The 15,610-nt window shown below is 46.9% G+C and overlaps 1 protein-coding gene across 17 annotated transcripts in view; it reads right to left on the bottom strand.

The window, feature by feature from the left end:
• Positions 1-12,624, bottom strand: part of LOC137439509 (uncharacterized) — a 45,057-nt gene extending 32,433 nt beyond the window's left edge. For 3 of the 17 annotated variants that reach the window (XM_068135309.2, XM_068135323.2, XM_068135321.2), the window contains exons 1-3: positions 12,485-12,621; positions 8,316-8,493; positions 6,289-6,426 (exon numbers count right to left, since the gene is read on the bottom strand). In XM_068135309.2, the coding sequence (XP_067991410.2) occupies positions 6,289-6,410 (122 nt within the window). In that variant the 5' untranslated portion in view covers positions 6,411-6,426; positions 8,316-8,493; positions 12,485-12,621. Of the gene's footprint in view, positions 1-6,288; positions 6,427-8,299; positions 8,494-8,698; positions 8,847-11,963; positions 12,087-12,127; positions 12,225-12,275; positions 12,365-12,467 lie in introns of those variants that run through there. The other 14 variants (XM_068135317.2, XM_078768186.1, XM_068135310.2 and 11 more) reach the window with 13 other exon arrangements.
• Between the last annotated feature and the right edge of the window lie 2,986 nt (positions 12,625-15,610).

Below are 15,610 nucleotides of genomic sequence, written 5' to 3'. Positions count from 1 at the left end.
GTTCGTCTCGAAAACAACAGATTTCGAGACAAAATTTGACGATTAGCGGAAGTCTGGCACATTGGCATTTTCCGCCATCCATTCGGATAAAGGAGGTACGATATAGAGAACAACGGTAACATTACGTATCCACCTTTGGTGGGGGAGGTAACGAGAAGGGTACTGGTATAGCACATACCTCCGTCAGCCTGACCAGTTTATGTTTTGTATCCCACTTAATAGGCCGGATCAGGATTCGGACCTGAACCAAAATCTAATTGGCTTGTTCTTGTCGCCGAACCAACTCATCCACCAAGTTTAGTTATAACTCGTCCATAACATTTTAAAATATCATGTTATATATCACTTTTCACACGATCGCTCAATGGTGAAGAATCACTTAATAATTAAATAATTATCGTATATATATGAATGATCGTTTTAAGGCCATTTTCCCCGCTAGAGCAGGGGTTAGCCTTGCGGGCCCCATGACAATCATGGTTCCCTGTTTGAGGCAATGTTTTTATGGCCGGATGCCCTTCCTGACGCCAGCCCTTGGTCACACTCTTACGATGAGCAGGGATACGGTGTACCGATTCTAAATCGGGGTACACACCGGGATCATTCATCCCAGCAAGCTGGTACTCAATTTGCCGACCTCGGAAGGATGACAGGCTGAGTCAACACCCCTGGCATTAATTCAGGGATCAACCGGGATTCGAACCCAGGATCCTAGGATCCCAAGCCAGCACCCAAACCGCTAAGCCAACACCAGGCTATCGTATACAACAACAACAACAACAACAACAACAACAACAACATGCATTTAAAAGCCATTTTCCCTGCAAGAGCGGGGGTTAGCCTTGCGGTCCCCATGACAATCTTCTCCATTTTGCCCTATTTTCTGCATCTCTCCTTGTTAACCCCCTTGCCCGCATGTCGTCTTCCACCGTCTTTAGCCAAGTCTTTCTCGGTCTTCCCCGTCCTCTACTTCCTTCTACATTTATTTCCATCACTCTTCTCAACCAGTCACTGTCATCCTTCCTCAACACATGACCAAACCATCTCAACCTGTTCCTCTTCACAGCATCAATCACAGGCTCTATTCCCATCATCTTTCGCAATTCATCATTTGTCTTCCTCTCTCTGAGCGACACTCCGCACATCCACCGAACCATTCGCATTTCCACACTTTCCAGCCTTCGTTGCTGCTCTACATTCATGACCCATGTCTCGCTCCCATAAATCATAACACTTCTCACACATGCAGCATACACCTTTCCCTTCAGCTTCAACGACACTCCCCTCCTCATCAGCACGCCACTCAGTTCCCGAAACTTCTTCCATGCACATCTCACTCGAGCAACCGTTGCCGAGTCTGATCCACCTTCTCCATTCAGCATGTCTCCGAGATAGCAAAATGTTTTCACACCTTCCAGCTTCACGCCGTCTCCAAGATCCAACTCAACATTTCCTCCATCTGCAGCTCCCTCTGTGCACACCTTACATTTGAATGTAGCTGCCACACTGGTTAATGACCCTCTCAGACCACTACATTTTTGATGAACCCACTCAGCGCACATTGTACATTGAATGGAGTTCACTCCGACACCCTTCCTGCACACAGCACATGGCCACTTCCCAGTTCTTTCCACCTCAACACATGCTTTACCACTTGCCATCACCTTCGTCTTTCCTATATTCACCTTCAGACCTTTTGTCTCCATACTTTCCTTCCACTTGTTCATCTTTTCCTTCAGTCCATCCATACTTTCCGCAATCAACACCAGATCATCTGCATACAACAACTCCCACGGTAAACCCTCCTTTACGGTCTGAGCCAGCACCTCCATCACAGCTACAAATAGTAGTGGACTTAGTACCGACCCCTGATGCACTCCCACCTTCACCTCAAACTCACCACTGTTCCCGTCATTCGTCCTCACAGCTGTGCGCGCTCTTTTGTACATTGCCATCACAACTCTGATCAACCATTCCTCCACTTGTAACTTCCTCAATGCCCATGTCAATACTTCACGTGGAACCCTATCGAATGCTTTCTCCAGATCAACAAACCCAAGAAACAACTTCTTCCTCTTCTCCATGTACTTCTCCTGCAACTGCCTCACAATAAAGAGCGCGTCTGTCGTTCCTCTTCCTGGCATAAATCCAAACTGCATTTCGTCGATCTTAACCTTCTTCCTTATCCTCCTCTCCAACACCCTTTCCAATACCTTCATTCCATGCTCCAATAACTTTATCGCTCGGTACGAGCCACACTCCAGAGGGTCACCTTTCCCCTTGTATAGAGGGACAAGGGTACTCAGTTCCCAATCCACTGGAATGCGGCCTTCTTTCACCACCAGATTACAGATCTCTGTCATTCTCTTCACACCCAAACTTCCTGCTGCCTTCAACATATATCCCACAACTCCCGTCGGCCCTCCCGCTTTTCTACTCTTCATTGCTTTTATCGCTTCCTCAACTTCCTTCTCAGTTATCTTCTCTGCCGGTCCTAAAACTGGGTTACTCTCTATGTTGCCATCCCATTCATTCTCTGTATTCAACAGCATTTCCATATATCTGTTCCATCTTCCTTTAATTCCATCTGGGTCCACAACGATTTGTGCCACTTCATCCTTCAAGCAACTCACCCCCATCACATCACACTTCTCTTTCGCTATCTGCTTTGCAATCCTGAATACCGCTCTCTGACCCTCTTCCGAATCCAAGCGTTCTCCGAACATTTTCCTACATGTCTCCTGCACCTTTGCTACCTCTTTCTTTGCAGTTCTCGTCAATCCTCTTTCCAACTTCATCATCCCACCACCATGTTTCCGAGTGCCTCGGTGGTCCTTTTGTCCATCCACATACCTCACCAACGGCTCCCAACAGACTATCTTTCATTGACATCCAACCACTTTCAAGCTCAACCACATCATCCTCGACCCGACTCAGCCTCTCTTTTAATGCCTCCCTTACTGTCACCTCTTTCAACCTCCACACCTTCATTCTCGGTTGGTACTTCACCCGCCGAGCTCTCCTCGCACCTTTCACCCTTATGTCGCAGACAACCAAGTGGTGCTGTGAAACAGCCTCATCCCCCGGGATCACATTTGTGTCCCGGAGGTGCACCCTATCTCGCCTACGCACCATCAGGTAGTCAACAGTTGTCGTCGACCCACCTGACGTGTATGTAACAAGCTTATTATCCCCTTTCTGGAACTGAGTATTACAAATCAACAAATCAGCTCCATCAGCAAACTCCAAAATCGTTTCACCTTCTCCATTCCTCACACCGTATCCGTATCCCCCATGAACTCCCTCAAAACCGTCCATACTCCTTCCCACATGTCCATTTAGGTCTCCTCCTACCACAACAACTTCCTCATCTTTCACGTTTTCCATCAGCTTCTCTATCGCACACCAGAACTTGTCCTTCTCTTCATCGCTCCGACCAACCTGCGGAGCATATCCCGAGATGATGTTCACCAAGAGCTTTCCAATCATCATTTTCACCATCATCAACCTATCACTCACTCTGGTCACACTCACCACACTGTCTACAAACTCCGCAGAAAACAGGACACCAACACCATTCACGCCCTCCGAGCACCCTTGCCACACAAACTTGTATTTCTGTCCCTGCCTACCCTTCACCATTCTCACACCACTTCCCTTCCATCTCGTCTCTTGCACACAACATATGTCCACTCTTCTTCTGACCAATACTTCCACCACTTCTCCTGATCTCCCTGTCATTGTCCCTACATTCCATGTCCCAAACCTCAGAAACCGATCTCCACTTCGGGCTGTACCCTGCCCATATGTAGTTGTAATTGTCATTGTTCTCTTTTTGAGGCAATGTTTTTATGGCCGGATGCCCTTCCTGACACCAACCCTCTTAGTCGCCTCTTATGACACGCAGGGATACGGTGTACCTATTCTAACCAGTGTACACACCGTACACACTGGTCCAAGTCAATCCATGTAAAACTAAAAGCACAAGGATGGCCGAGTCGTCCTCCCAAATACATTACACATACAAGCTCCTCCACAAGATTGAGATCACCATTGATAACAAAGAAAAGGTTCGTTTACACTGCACGTTAAGTAGCTAAGATGGCCAGGCGTACAGAATGTAAACGCAACACTTTCGAAGGTGATGATGCACGAAAGAAAATGCTTGATGCTTGATGAAATGAAAATGAAAATGCTTGATGAAAATGCTTTGTGCACGAAAAAACGATCAATAAACTATATTCCCAAATGGAGCACTCCCAAACATACCCAAATACAGACAAAGGGAAATCCAACTGAAAAACAAAGAGGTGTGATTTAGTGGGCACTTAGTCTTAAATCGGCTGGTGTATCTCGTCAGGAATCATCAAGGATCGTCCGAGGCCCTGGCGTCTTTGCGCATGAAACACTCCTTGGCGCGAAGTAGGCCTTCCGCGTCAAGCGAACGGCCTTGGCGTGCAGCTCGCTCTTCCCAGCCGTGCTTGTCCTCACGATGTCTGCACGGAAACCACAGCTCTCCGTCCACAGTTCCCCTCCGTCCACAGTTCCCCTCCTCACGACCGACCCCAGCAAGACGTCAGAAGACGACCGCTCCTGATGAAGCCGGGACTCGAACTCGCACGACGTGAGAATGTCTTGCCTGATCGATATACCTCCAAATTGGCTGGTGTATCTCGTCAGGAATCGTCAAAGATCGTCTGAGGCCTTGGCGGGAAAATGTGTTCGTTGGCGCGAACTCAGCCTCGCTGCGTGTCCGCTCCACGCACAGCTTGAAGAAGGTCCGCAGGACGAACCGCCGCTTCGAAGTCAGCACGAACCAGGACGCACAGCTTAAAGAAGGTCCGCAGGACGAACCGCCGCTTTGAAGTCAGCACGAACCAGGACGCACAGCTTAAAGAAGGTCCGCAGGACGAACCGCCGCTTCGAAGTCAGCACGAACCAGGACGCCCAGCTTATAGAAGGTCCGCAGGACGAACCGCCGCTTCGAAGTTGTGTGTGCTGCAGCCTCGATGTCTTTGCATCAACAGGTGAATAACACTTCGTCGTGTCGCAAGAAACATCAATCGCGAATGTCGCGAATGACCATCGCAAGAAACATCAAACTATCGTATCCAAATCCATATTCAAATCTTCAACAAAATCGAATCGATTCGTCCTTGTCACACACACAATCGATTCTTCCAAATTTCTTCCAAATTCATCCACAGGTCTTTGAGATATCCTGCTATATATCGTTTTTGGCCATATCTCCCAATGGTGAAGAATCACTTAAAAATTATACTAGCCGGATCCGAATCCGGATCAAGATCTGCACCAAAATCAAATCATTTCGGAATTGTCGCACCCCAACCAGTCCACCCAATTTCGTCTGAATATGTCCATAAACTTTTGAAATATCCTGCTCACAGACAGACAAACAGGGGTGAGAACATAACCTCCACCCACTTTCGGTGGTGGAGGTAACAAAAACCTAGTAATTTCGATTCTCATCTCAAAATGAACGTCAAACTTCAAAAAGGTGATGTAGTTTGCCAAATTAATATAGAAAGCAGGTAAACAATGCGATGTCACGTGACACAAATCCGATCCCATGCAATGTAATCTGACCCCAATCACTTTTATTAACTAACTAGCCGAAACCCGTGGAACATCCACGGAAGGGAGGATGTGGTGTATGGATAGAGTGTACCATTATGGATGGCATAGGGGATTTGCTTGTCCGAGTAAGAGTTAGGAAGAAAGATGAGAATGAAGAGTGCGTATATGAACAACGATCGCCGACACCGGCACAAATGCATGCTCTGGATTGTCCACTCAGCGGACGGCTTGCTTCGCCTTCGCCCAGCAGACGCCAATACGATGGCGTCCTAAGATGGCGTCGTATCGGCAGTTAATCGGATGCTTTTGGGCCCCAACGTCGGCTAATTCAGATTTTTCGAGTATGGCTGTACGTGATAAACAAAGAGCGCAGTTCGTAGATCGTAAATCCATTAGTGCCGTGGGCATCGTGTCACTGGGTGCGGCGTAAAAGGGATAACAAAGTCGAGTCCTTACGCTATTATTATATAGATTTATATATGAACCAATCCTCACCCCCTTCCGCCCCACTGTCCCCCTCCCTAAAAACAATTTTATTTTCACATTTGCGTTCATGATTTCGAGACAAAATTTGACGATTAGTGGAAGTCTGGCACATCGGCATTTTCCGCCATCCATTCGGATGGAGGTACGATATAGAGAGCAACGGTAACATTAATGGCGGAATAAAAAGAAAGCATCATCACTTACCTGTTGGCAAGTTCGGTGGAGAAGAAGAGCCGACAATCCCCTTCTCCCCTTTTTACAACCTTTGGGTTCGCTTCCTCATGAGGACTTTGAGGAGGATGATGCGCAGGTGGGGGTTCCTTCATACTGGATGGTTATCAGCTGGAGGAGAATGTCGGAGGTGAGTGAAATGGACCAAGCACAAGATACACCAATATAAACATTCAATAAAAGTAGTTTATGTTAAGTACTTTGGCAAATAAAAAAAAGAAAAGGATCCGATACTCCAGGTCCCCCACATTTTGGGTGGTATGAGGAATCGGTGTGCAATATGAAAGTTCATTGGTTTTTGAAATATCAGATACACAAGCAAAGTTACCAAGATGGTTGCCATGGCAACATAATTCAGCCAATCACAACTGTGATCTAATCAGGTTAAGATGTCATGAGGAATAAATATCTGCAATATGAAAGCTAAATGTTCAACAGTTTTTAAATAAATTAATTTTGCGTACAAAAAAGTACATGGACAAGTGGTCAGTCTGTCGGATGGAGCTCATTTTAATGTCACCCGTCTCCGATGTTTTCGGAGGGGAGGGGGACAAAACAAACGTTATGAATGACACTGCCAGCTTTGAAAACAAAAATAATCACCCAGGACAATTATAAGTGGAGGGTAGGGAAAGGAGGGGCGAAAGGGGGTGGGGAGTAGGAAAAGGAAGAGGAGTAATAGGAGGAAGAGTAGGAGTGGAAGGAAGAGGCAAGGTTATGGAGATGAAGGAGAGAAGATTCATTTAAAGAGGATGGGAGGGCAGGAAAAGGACACAGAGAGGTGGGTACTGGGGTGGGGAAGAGGGAAGCCAGTACCAAAGGTCCTTCATATCTTTCTGGCTTAACCGATGCAGCATCAACAGCAACCTTGGATCCCACAAGTGTTGTAACTAGAACAAAAACCAGTTTACTCAACGGTGCAGCCTCGTGAGCGTGCCAAAGTCTGAAGCCTCGGCCTAGTATCAGGTGCGATTTTATCCTTATTTATTAGACATCCTACGGATGTAAATGAACGCTCGTTTTCCTTTCTGTGTGTTGCACATCACGTGCAGCCAATTTCACCTCCCCGCGCCTTGTATTTATTGTTATTTTTAAAAAACGCTTCTGTACACCGCCCTTGAGGCTCGGGTTGCAAGCCACCGTCTACATTTCCAATAGAAGAGACAAAATTACTCTTTTGTGGAAAATGTTTCTCGAGTTTGCTTTCTCCTCAAAAATAGATCGTAGTGAACACACATTCATGTCAAAATATTGGCCTTTAAAACCCTACCCGAAAGTGGGACAAACACCTGTACAAACACACAAACTGACATCGTGTTTTATATGGTAAACACACACACACACACACTTGACTTCTGACATCACACTGATTGTTGGTGGCACCATCTTGTGACAACTTTCTCTCCATAGTCAGCAGGGCAATTAAAGAGGACCCTCACCCCCACCCCCCCCCCCCCCCCCCCCATCGGATCTAGACTCAGACAATGCACTCTAAGCACAAACCCACCGAGTGCAGTAGATATGCACACACAAAAACGCAACATGATTCGCCATCTCCGATGATCCAGTGCCTTTCCCCTTTTATTTACTGACTCCTAAACTTTTATTTGTTTTATTCCAATTTGTCTCCTTCAGATCCAATCCGTACAAAACCTGTGTGCGTCATCATGGAAACTACAGTAAAGAACCAGGTTGTTCACAGTATTCCGAGGCTCATTGAAGGATCTTGTACACAGCCCACACACAGTCCTAGGAGGACAATAGCAGCCGACGGACAATCAACAGCATGTGGGATCGCACCATGAGACAAGTGCTCAGATGGGAATGGCAAAGAGGCCAATCATTGCTACTCTCTGGTGTTTTCTGACTCCCATTGAAGATTGATTTTCTATTTTTTGGTTCAAGTCGATAAGCCTTGAGATTACGTGAACAAATCACGTCGTGCCAGCAAATTTGTGCGCCGACAGACGGCAGGTGAGCTCACTTGGTGGCGTGCTCACCTCAAGGCCCTCAGCTCATGGATTCGATCTCGTGCGGGTGGAATCCGACTACCAAACTGCCATCAGGAAGCAGCCAGGACGAGGAGCCGGGAGAGCACAGCATCCTTCAAATGGAGATGCAAAGCGCGCCGTCCCATTTGCATTCAGGTTGCGGCCATTAAAAGACCCCACAGTATCTCTGGAGAAGAGTAGGCCACGATTGAAGCGTGATGTTGAAATCGATTCATTATAAATAATTAATAATAGAATAAATCAGAAAAATTAACCCTTTCATTGTAACATTCGCAAAATGAAACTATTTGCATCGAGAGTTAATATATTCTCACAAAAAGGTGACAACTCCAGGTATATAATATAAATGGAGCACCACAATGTCATATTACTTGGGTTTTTGGTCCGGTGGTTGCGTGTTTGGGCTGGTAGGATAGCAGAGAGGTACGCACATTCCCCTCTAGCCTGGGTTTGAATCCCGACCAAGCTATAAACCACCATCTTGGTGTTTCACAGGCAGGGCGAGGTATCGACGCGTGTGCCGTCACTTGGATGGACGTAGACGTAGAGCCAGGTGTACCAACTGCCGGCATTAGTTGGTGGATTTTAAAGATCCCACAATGTCCTTAGCGAAGAGTAGACAAGTTATCTTTGGCATCCCGGACAAATTGCAAACTTCTGTCACCTCCGGTCAAACGTCAGGCCTGGCCATTCGGTTCGTGAAAGACTTTGGCCACAATCCTTAACCCAACCGAACCCACGAGGGAATCATTGTGGCGGTTAAAGGGGTAGTAATAGTTTTTGCGGAGTGGTTCATATTATTTGTCAAAAGCTCAAAGATATGTTTCAGGAACAGGTATCCAATCACGTTCAGGTCACACTCAGCTTCATGGTCTATTGGAATGCGAAGGTTCACATCGAGGAACCTTGAGCTTTGCCTTCGCTTTGTGGAACACACCAAGTGCTGTGTGTACAGTGTTAGTGAATGCTTGTGATAAACCCGACATTCCCAAGCCTCAAAAGGCAATGACATGCCCTGTGGCACACTATGAACCCTCGAGGGTGCAGGCAGTCTGTTACACACCAACTACACACCTGTGCCAATGGATGGTGGAAGTCCGTCCATTACCACACCAACTACACACCTGTGTCCATAGAGGGTTCAGGCAGTCCGTCACACACCAACTACACACCTGTGTCCATAGAGGGTTCAGGCAGTCCGTCACACCCCAACTACACACCTGTGTCCATAGAGGGTTCAGGCGGTCCGTCACACACCAACTACACACCTGTGCTAATGGATGGTGGAAGTCCGTCCATTACCACACCAACTACACACCTGTGTCGATGGAGGGTGCAGGCAGTCCGTCACACACCAACTACACACCTGTGTCCATAGAGAGTTCAGGCAGTCCGTCACACGCCAATTACACACATGTGCCAATGGATGGTGAAGCTCGCCCATTACCACACCAACTACACACCTGTGCCGATGGGGTTCAGGCAGCCTGTCCAGTGCACACCAACTACACACCTGTGTCCATAGAGGATTCAGCAGTCCATTACACACCAACTACACACCTGTGCCGATGGGGTTCAGGCAGCCTGTCCAGTGCACACCAACTACACACTTGTGTCCATAGAGGATTCAGGCAGTTCGTTCATTACACCCAAATGCACACCTGTATCCATAGAGGGTTCAGCAGTCCATTACACACCAACTACACACCTGTGCCGATGGGGTTCAGGCAGCCTGTCCAGTGCACACCAACTACACACTTGTGTCCATAGAGGATTCAGGCAGTTCGTTCATTACACCCAAATGCACACCTGTATCCATAGAGGGTTCAGCAGTCCATTACACACCAACTACACACCTGTGTCGAAGGAGGGTACAGGCAGTCGGTCCGTTACACACCAACTACACACCTGTGCCAATGGATGGTAAAGCTCACCCATTACCACACCAACCACACACCTGTGTCGATGGGGGTGCAGGCAGCCTGTCCAGTGCACACCAACTACACACCTGTATCCATAGAGGGTTCAGGCAGTCCGTTACACACCAACTACACACCTGTGTCGAAAGAGGGTACAGGCAGTTCGTCCGTTACACACCAACTACACACCTGTGCCAATGGATGGTGAAGTCCGTCCATTACCACACCAACTACACACCTGTGTCGATGGAGGGTGCAGGCCGTCCGTCACACACCAATTACACACCTGTGTCGAAAGAGGGTACAGGCAGTTCGTCCGTTACACACCAACTACACACACCTGTACCAATGGATGGTGAAGTCCGTCCATTACCACACCAACTACACACCTGTGTTGATGGAGGGTGCAGGCAGTCCGTCACACACTAACTACACACCTGTGTCCATAGAGGGTTCAGGCAGTCCGTTACACACCAACTACACACCTGTGCCAATGGATGGTCAAGTCCGTCCATTACCACACTAACTACACACCTGTGCCAATGGATGGTGAAGTCCGTCCATTACCACACCAACTACACACCTGTATCGATGGAGGGTGCAGGCAGTCCGTCACACACTAACTACACACCTGTGTCCATAGAGGGTTCAGGCAGTCCGTTACACACCAACTACACACCTGTGTCGAAAGAGGGTACAGGCAGTCGGTCCGTTACACACCAACTACACACCTGTGCCAATGGATGGTAAAGCTCACCCATTACCACACCAACCACACACCTGTGTCGATGGGGGTGCAGGCAGCCTGTCCAGTGCACACCAACTACACACCTGTATCCATAGAGGGTTCAGGCAGTCCGTTACACACCAACTACACACCTGTGTCGAAAGAGGGTACAGGCAGTTCGTCCGTTACACACCAACTACACACCTGTGCCAATGGATGGTGAAGTCCGTCCATTACCACACCAACTACACACCTGTGTCGATGGAGGGTGCAGGCCGTCCGTCACACACCAACTACACACCTGTGTCGAAAGAGGGTACAGGCAGTTCGTCCGTTACACACCAACTACACACCTGTACCAATGGATGGTGAAGTCCGTCCATTACCACACCAACTACACACCTGTGTTGATGGAGGGTGCAGGCAGTCCGTCACACACAAACTACACACCTGTGTCGAAAGAGGGTACAGGCAGTCCGTCCGTTACACACCAACTACACACCTGTGCCAATGGATGGTGAAGTCCGTCCATTACCACACCAACTACACACCTGTATCGATGGAGGGTGCAGGCAGTCCGTCACACACTAACTACACACCTGTGTCCATAGAGGGTTCAGGCAGTCCGTTACACACCAACTACACACCTGTGCCAATGGATGGTCAAGTCCGTCCATTACCACACTAACTACACACCTGTGCCAATGGATGGTGAAGTCCGTCCATTACCACACCAACTACACACCTGTGTCGATGGAGGGTGCAGGCAGTCCGTCACACACCAACTACATGTACCGGTGTCGATGTCATGAGGCATGAGCAGACAGTCGTTGGTTGGAGAACGTCAATCCCTCGTCCTGTGCCAATGAGGGAGAACGTCAATCCCTCGTCCTAATCAGCTAACTTATCAGTCATATTTCTGTATCTAGCTCATACCTACATGGACAACCCAAGCTTCCCTTAAACTTCTCGCAAACCCCTCGGTCTCACCTGTGCGAGTACGTGGTGCTTGGAATTGGATACCTTCACTCAGGTCGTTTCCAGAATGGCTAAACACATCAAGACACATTCAATGCCATGCCAATGGTGACAGACTCTCACCAGATCAGGTGACGTAAGCAAATATGCCGGTACGTTCGTGCGAGTTAAAATACCTGTTCATGAGATGACGACCATATTCGGTAATACTGTACCAGGTAAAAAAAAATTAAAAAAAACACCACGCCTAGTATCAGATGGACAGTTGAATCGAACTGTAGTAAACAGAACGCATTACCAAACACAGGAATACACGTGTATTACCATACTGTACGCCATTTCCAAAACGAGGAACCATCTCCGGGTAGAACCCGCTTTGTCACAGCGAATAATCGAATACGAACCAGAACAACAAAACCCAACAAACCACAACAAGCACCCGCGGCCCCCCACACTCCCCTGGCAGGAAATCGACAAACCGCAAGCACCGCGCGTCCACACACGCTGTGTGCACACCTGTCCGTGTCCCTCACCTCTTTGACTAACGGAACACAGGTGGGGAAAAACTCGGGAAGGCGAGTCTGAAGGGGAAGAGGAGATAAGCGGGGGAAAGGAAAGGGACGAACAGGCCTGACTCCGCCACTGCTGTTTGGATCGTCCGACTTGGACTCTTCGTGAGGGAGGACAGAAACACGTCGGCTGCGTTTGACTCGCAGAGGATTTCAAATTCGCTTAAATATTACAGAATTTGTACTAATTCAGTTGAATATTCTTAAAAGTTCATTCATTACACGTGTGACGAATGGTAAGAAATATCGGGAAATCGTCATGGTTATGCAATCTCCCTTGCACGATTGGTAGAGTCCAAACCCTCCCGATAATTTGTCGAAGGGGCAGGACGAGACGAAATGGGCGGGGATTGTTGAAAGGGGGTGTGGCGTAGAAAAAGGGGCTGGACTAGATAGTCTAGATAAGACGGTGGAGCAAAGGCCGATTACATTTATTCGATACGCTCCTTCATATTCCATAATTATTAGCCCGTCCCCTGCACAGCAGGAGACGGTATTTTTTCTTTGGAGTCGTATATTGTGTGTGTGTGCGTGTGCGTGTGTGTGTGTGTGTGTGTGTGTGTGTGTGTGTGTGTGTGTGTGTGTGTATGTATGTATGTATGTATGTATGTATGTATATATATATATATATATGTATGTATGTATGTATGTATGTATGTATATATATATATATATATATATATATATATATATATGTATATATATATATATATGTATATATATATATATACGTAGTGTGTTCAAAAAGTATCCGACCTTTATTTTTCGTGCGTAAAAAAAAAGAAGCTAGGGAGGCGTTGATTGGTGCACGTATGTAGGCGATCCTAATGCACACGCGTGAATTTTTTCCCACCTGCAGAAGCTGTCATTCGACGGCAGACCGCCGATGAGTGAGGACATGTAAGTGAGCGCCGTCGGATTTTCGTTTTTGACAACAACAACAACAACATGCATTTTAAAAGGCCACGGAAAAACTTGAACAACGCTACTGCATCAAATTTTGTGTTTTTTGGCCTCAGGGATGTTGGATGCTTCCATTGTGATGACTGCAACTTGGTTTCTGGGTCGTACCCATAAACCCAGGACTCATCGCCAGTGATCACTGTGTTGAGGAAGCTGGGATCGCTGTTCACAGTCTCCAGCATGTCCTGTGCAATCTCCAAACGGAGTTGCTTCTGCTCAATCATTAGCAGCTTTGGTACGAACTTCGCTGAGATTCTCCTGAAGCCCAAATCCTCCTTCATAATGGAATGAACGGTGTTGAATCTTGCGGATCGTTTCCACTTGGGAATCGCCAAGCTTTACACAAAATTTGATGCAGTAGCGTTGTTCAAGTTTTTCCGTCATTTTGTCAAAAACGAAAATCCGACGGCGCTCACTTACATGTCCTCACTCATCGGCGGTCTGCCGTCGAATGACAGCTTCTGCAGGTGGGAAAAAATTCACGCGTGTGCATTAGGATCGCCTACATACGTGCACCAATCAACGCCTCCCTAGCTTCTTTTTTTTTTACACACGAAAAATAAAGGTCGGATACTTTTTGAACAGTCATTGGTATATATATCACAGAACACACAGAACACATATATATATATATATCATTGGTTGTTATCTCCAGGACCTAAGCTAAAGTATCCACCTCCGCTTCGATAAGGGATCACAGTTCATGGACAAAGCTGTTCAACTTTTTCATAGTTTTGTTCCCAGGGCTCTATTCAGGATCGTCACCGAACCCCAGATTGCCTCCAGTTGGATTTCATTTGTTGTAATATTCCAGGGGATGTTTTTTTTTTTAATCTGTGAGGTTCTTCTTCGTCATTCCTGTTGCTCCAATTATCCCTGGTACAATTATGATGCTCTTCAGCTTCCAATATATCTTGACCTCATTTTTCAGGTCCTGGTATTTGGTCATTTTCTTTGTTTCTGCGTTGTTTAGGCCAAATTCGCTGGGTACTGATATCAATCATCAATGCTGTCTTCTCATTTTTGTTCCTGAGTACAATGTCCAGATGCAATGCTTTGTTTTCTATGTTCACGCTCGATGGAATCATCAGGTCATACATGAGCATGACGTCATCATTTTCAAGCATTGCCCTTGGTTCATGTTTCCAAGAGTTTTCTGGTATTGGGATGTTTAATTTTTTACAGATATGCCAATGAATCACTTTGCATACTTTGTTGTGCCGTTGTGTGTAAAGTTATGATGATAATAGTTTTTTGCATCCAGAGCACAGGTGACTAGGGCTTTCTGTTTCTGTCTTGCAGAATCTACACTTGTCCATCTAGTTGAGTCCCACCATCTTTTTAAATCCATTGGTGTAGTGTCCTTGATCTTGGGCATTTATTATAATTTGTTCTCCGTCCCAGTTGAGCTGACCTCTTCTTAGCCTTTCCAATGAGCCTTCTTTGTCTATCCCCACTCTGGCCAATTATTTTTTGTATTTTCCTGCTCTTTCGTCATTCTCCCAGTTGTTGGTGTATATTTCTTGATCGTTCTTTTTATATATTTCAAATGTAAGGTGTGCACAGAGGGAGCTACAGATGGAGGAAATGTTGAGTTGGATCTTGGAGACGGCGTGAAGCTGGAAGGTGTGAAAACATTTTGTTACCTAGGAGACATGCTGAATGGAGAAGGTGGATCAGACACGGCAACGGTTGCTAGAGTGAGATGTGCATGGACGAAGTTTCGGGAACTGAGTGGCATAGGCCTACTGATGAGGAGGGGAGTGTCATTGAAGCTGAAGGGAAAGGTGTATACTGCATGTGTGAAGTGTTATGATTTATGGGAGCGAGACATGGGTAATGAACGTAGAGCAGCAACGAAGGTTGGAAAGGGTGGAAATGCGAATGGTTCGATGGATGTGCGGAATATCGTTGAGAGAGAGGAAGACAAATGATGAATTGCGAAAGATGATGGGAATAGAGCGTGTGATTGATGCTGTGAAGAGGAACAGGTCGAGATGGTTTGGTCATGTGTTGAGGAAGGATGAAAGTGACTGGTTGAGAAGAGTGATGGAAGTGAATGTAGAAGGAAGTAGAGGACGGGGAAGACCGAGAAAGACTTGGCTAAAGAAGGTGGAAGAAGAAATG

Source organism: Myxine glutinosa, chromosome 14, assembly GCF_964187855.1.
Source record: "Myxine glutinosa chromosome 14, kmMyxGlut1.1, whole genome shotgun sequence".
Taxonomy (NCBI): Eukaryota; Metazoa; Chordata; class Myxini; order Myxiniformes; family Myxinidae; genus Myxine; species Myxine glutinosa.
The sequence above is the reverse complement of the archived record's forward strand: the minus strand, read 5'-3'. Positions and strand labels throughout refer to the sequence as shown.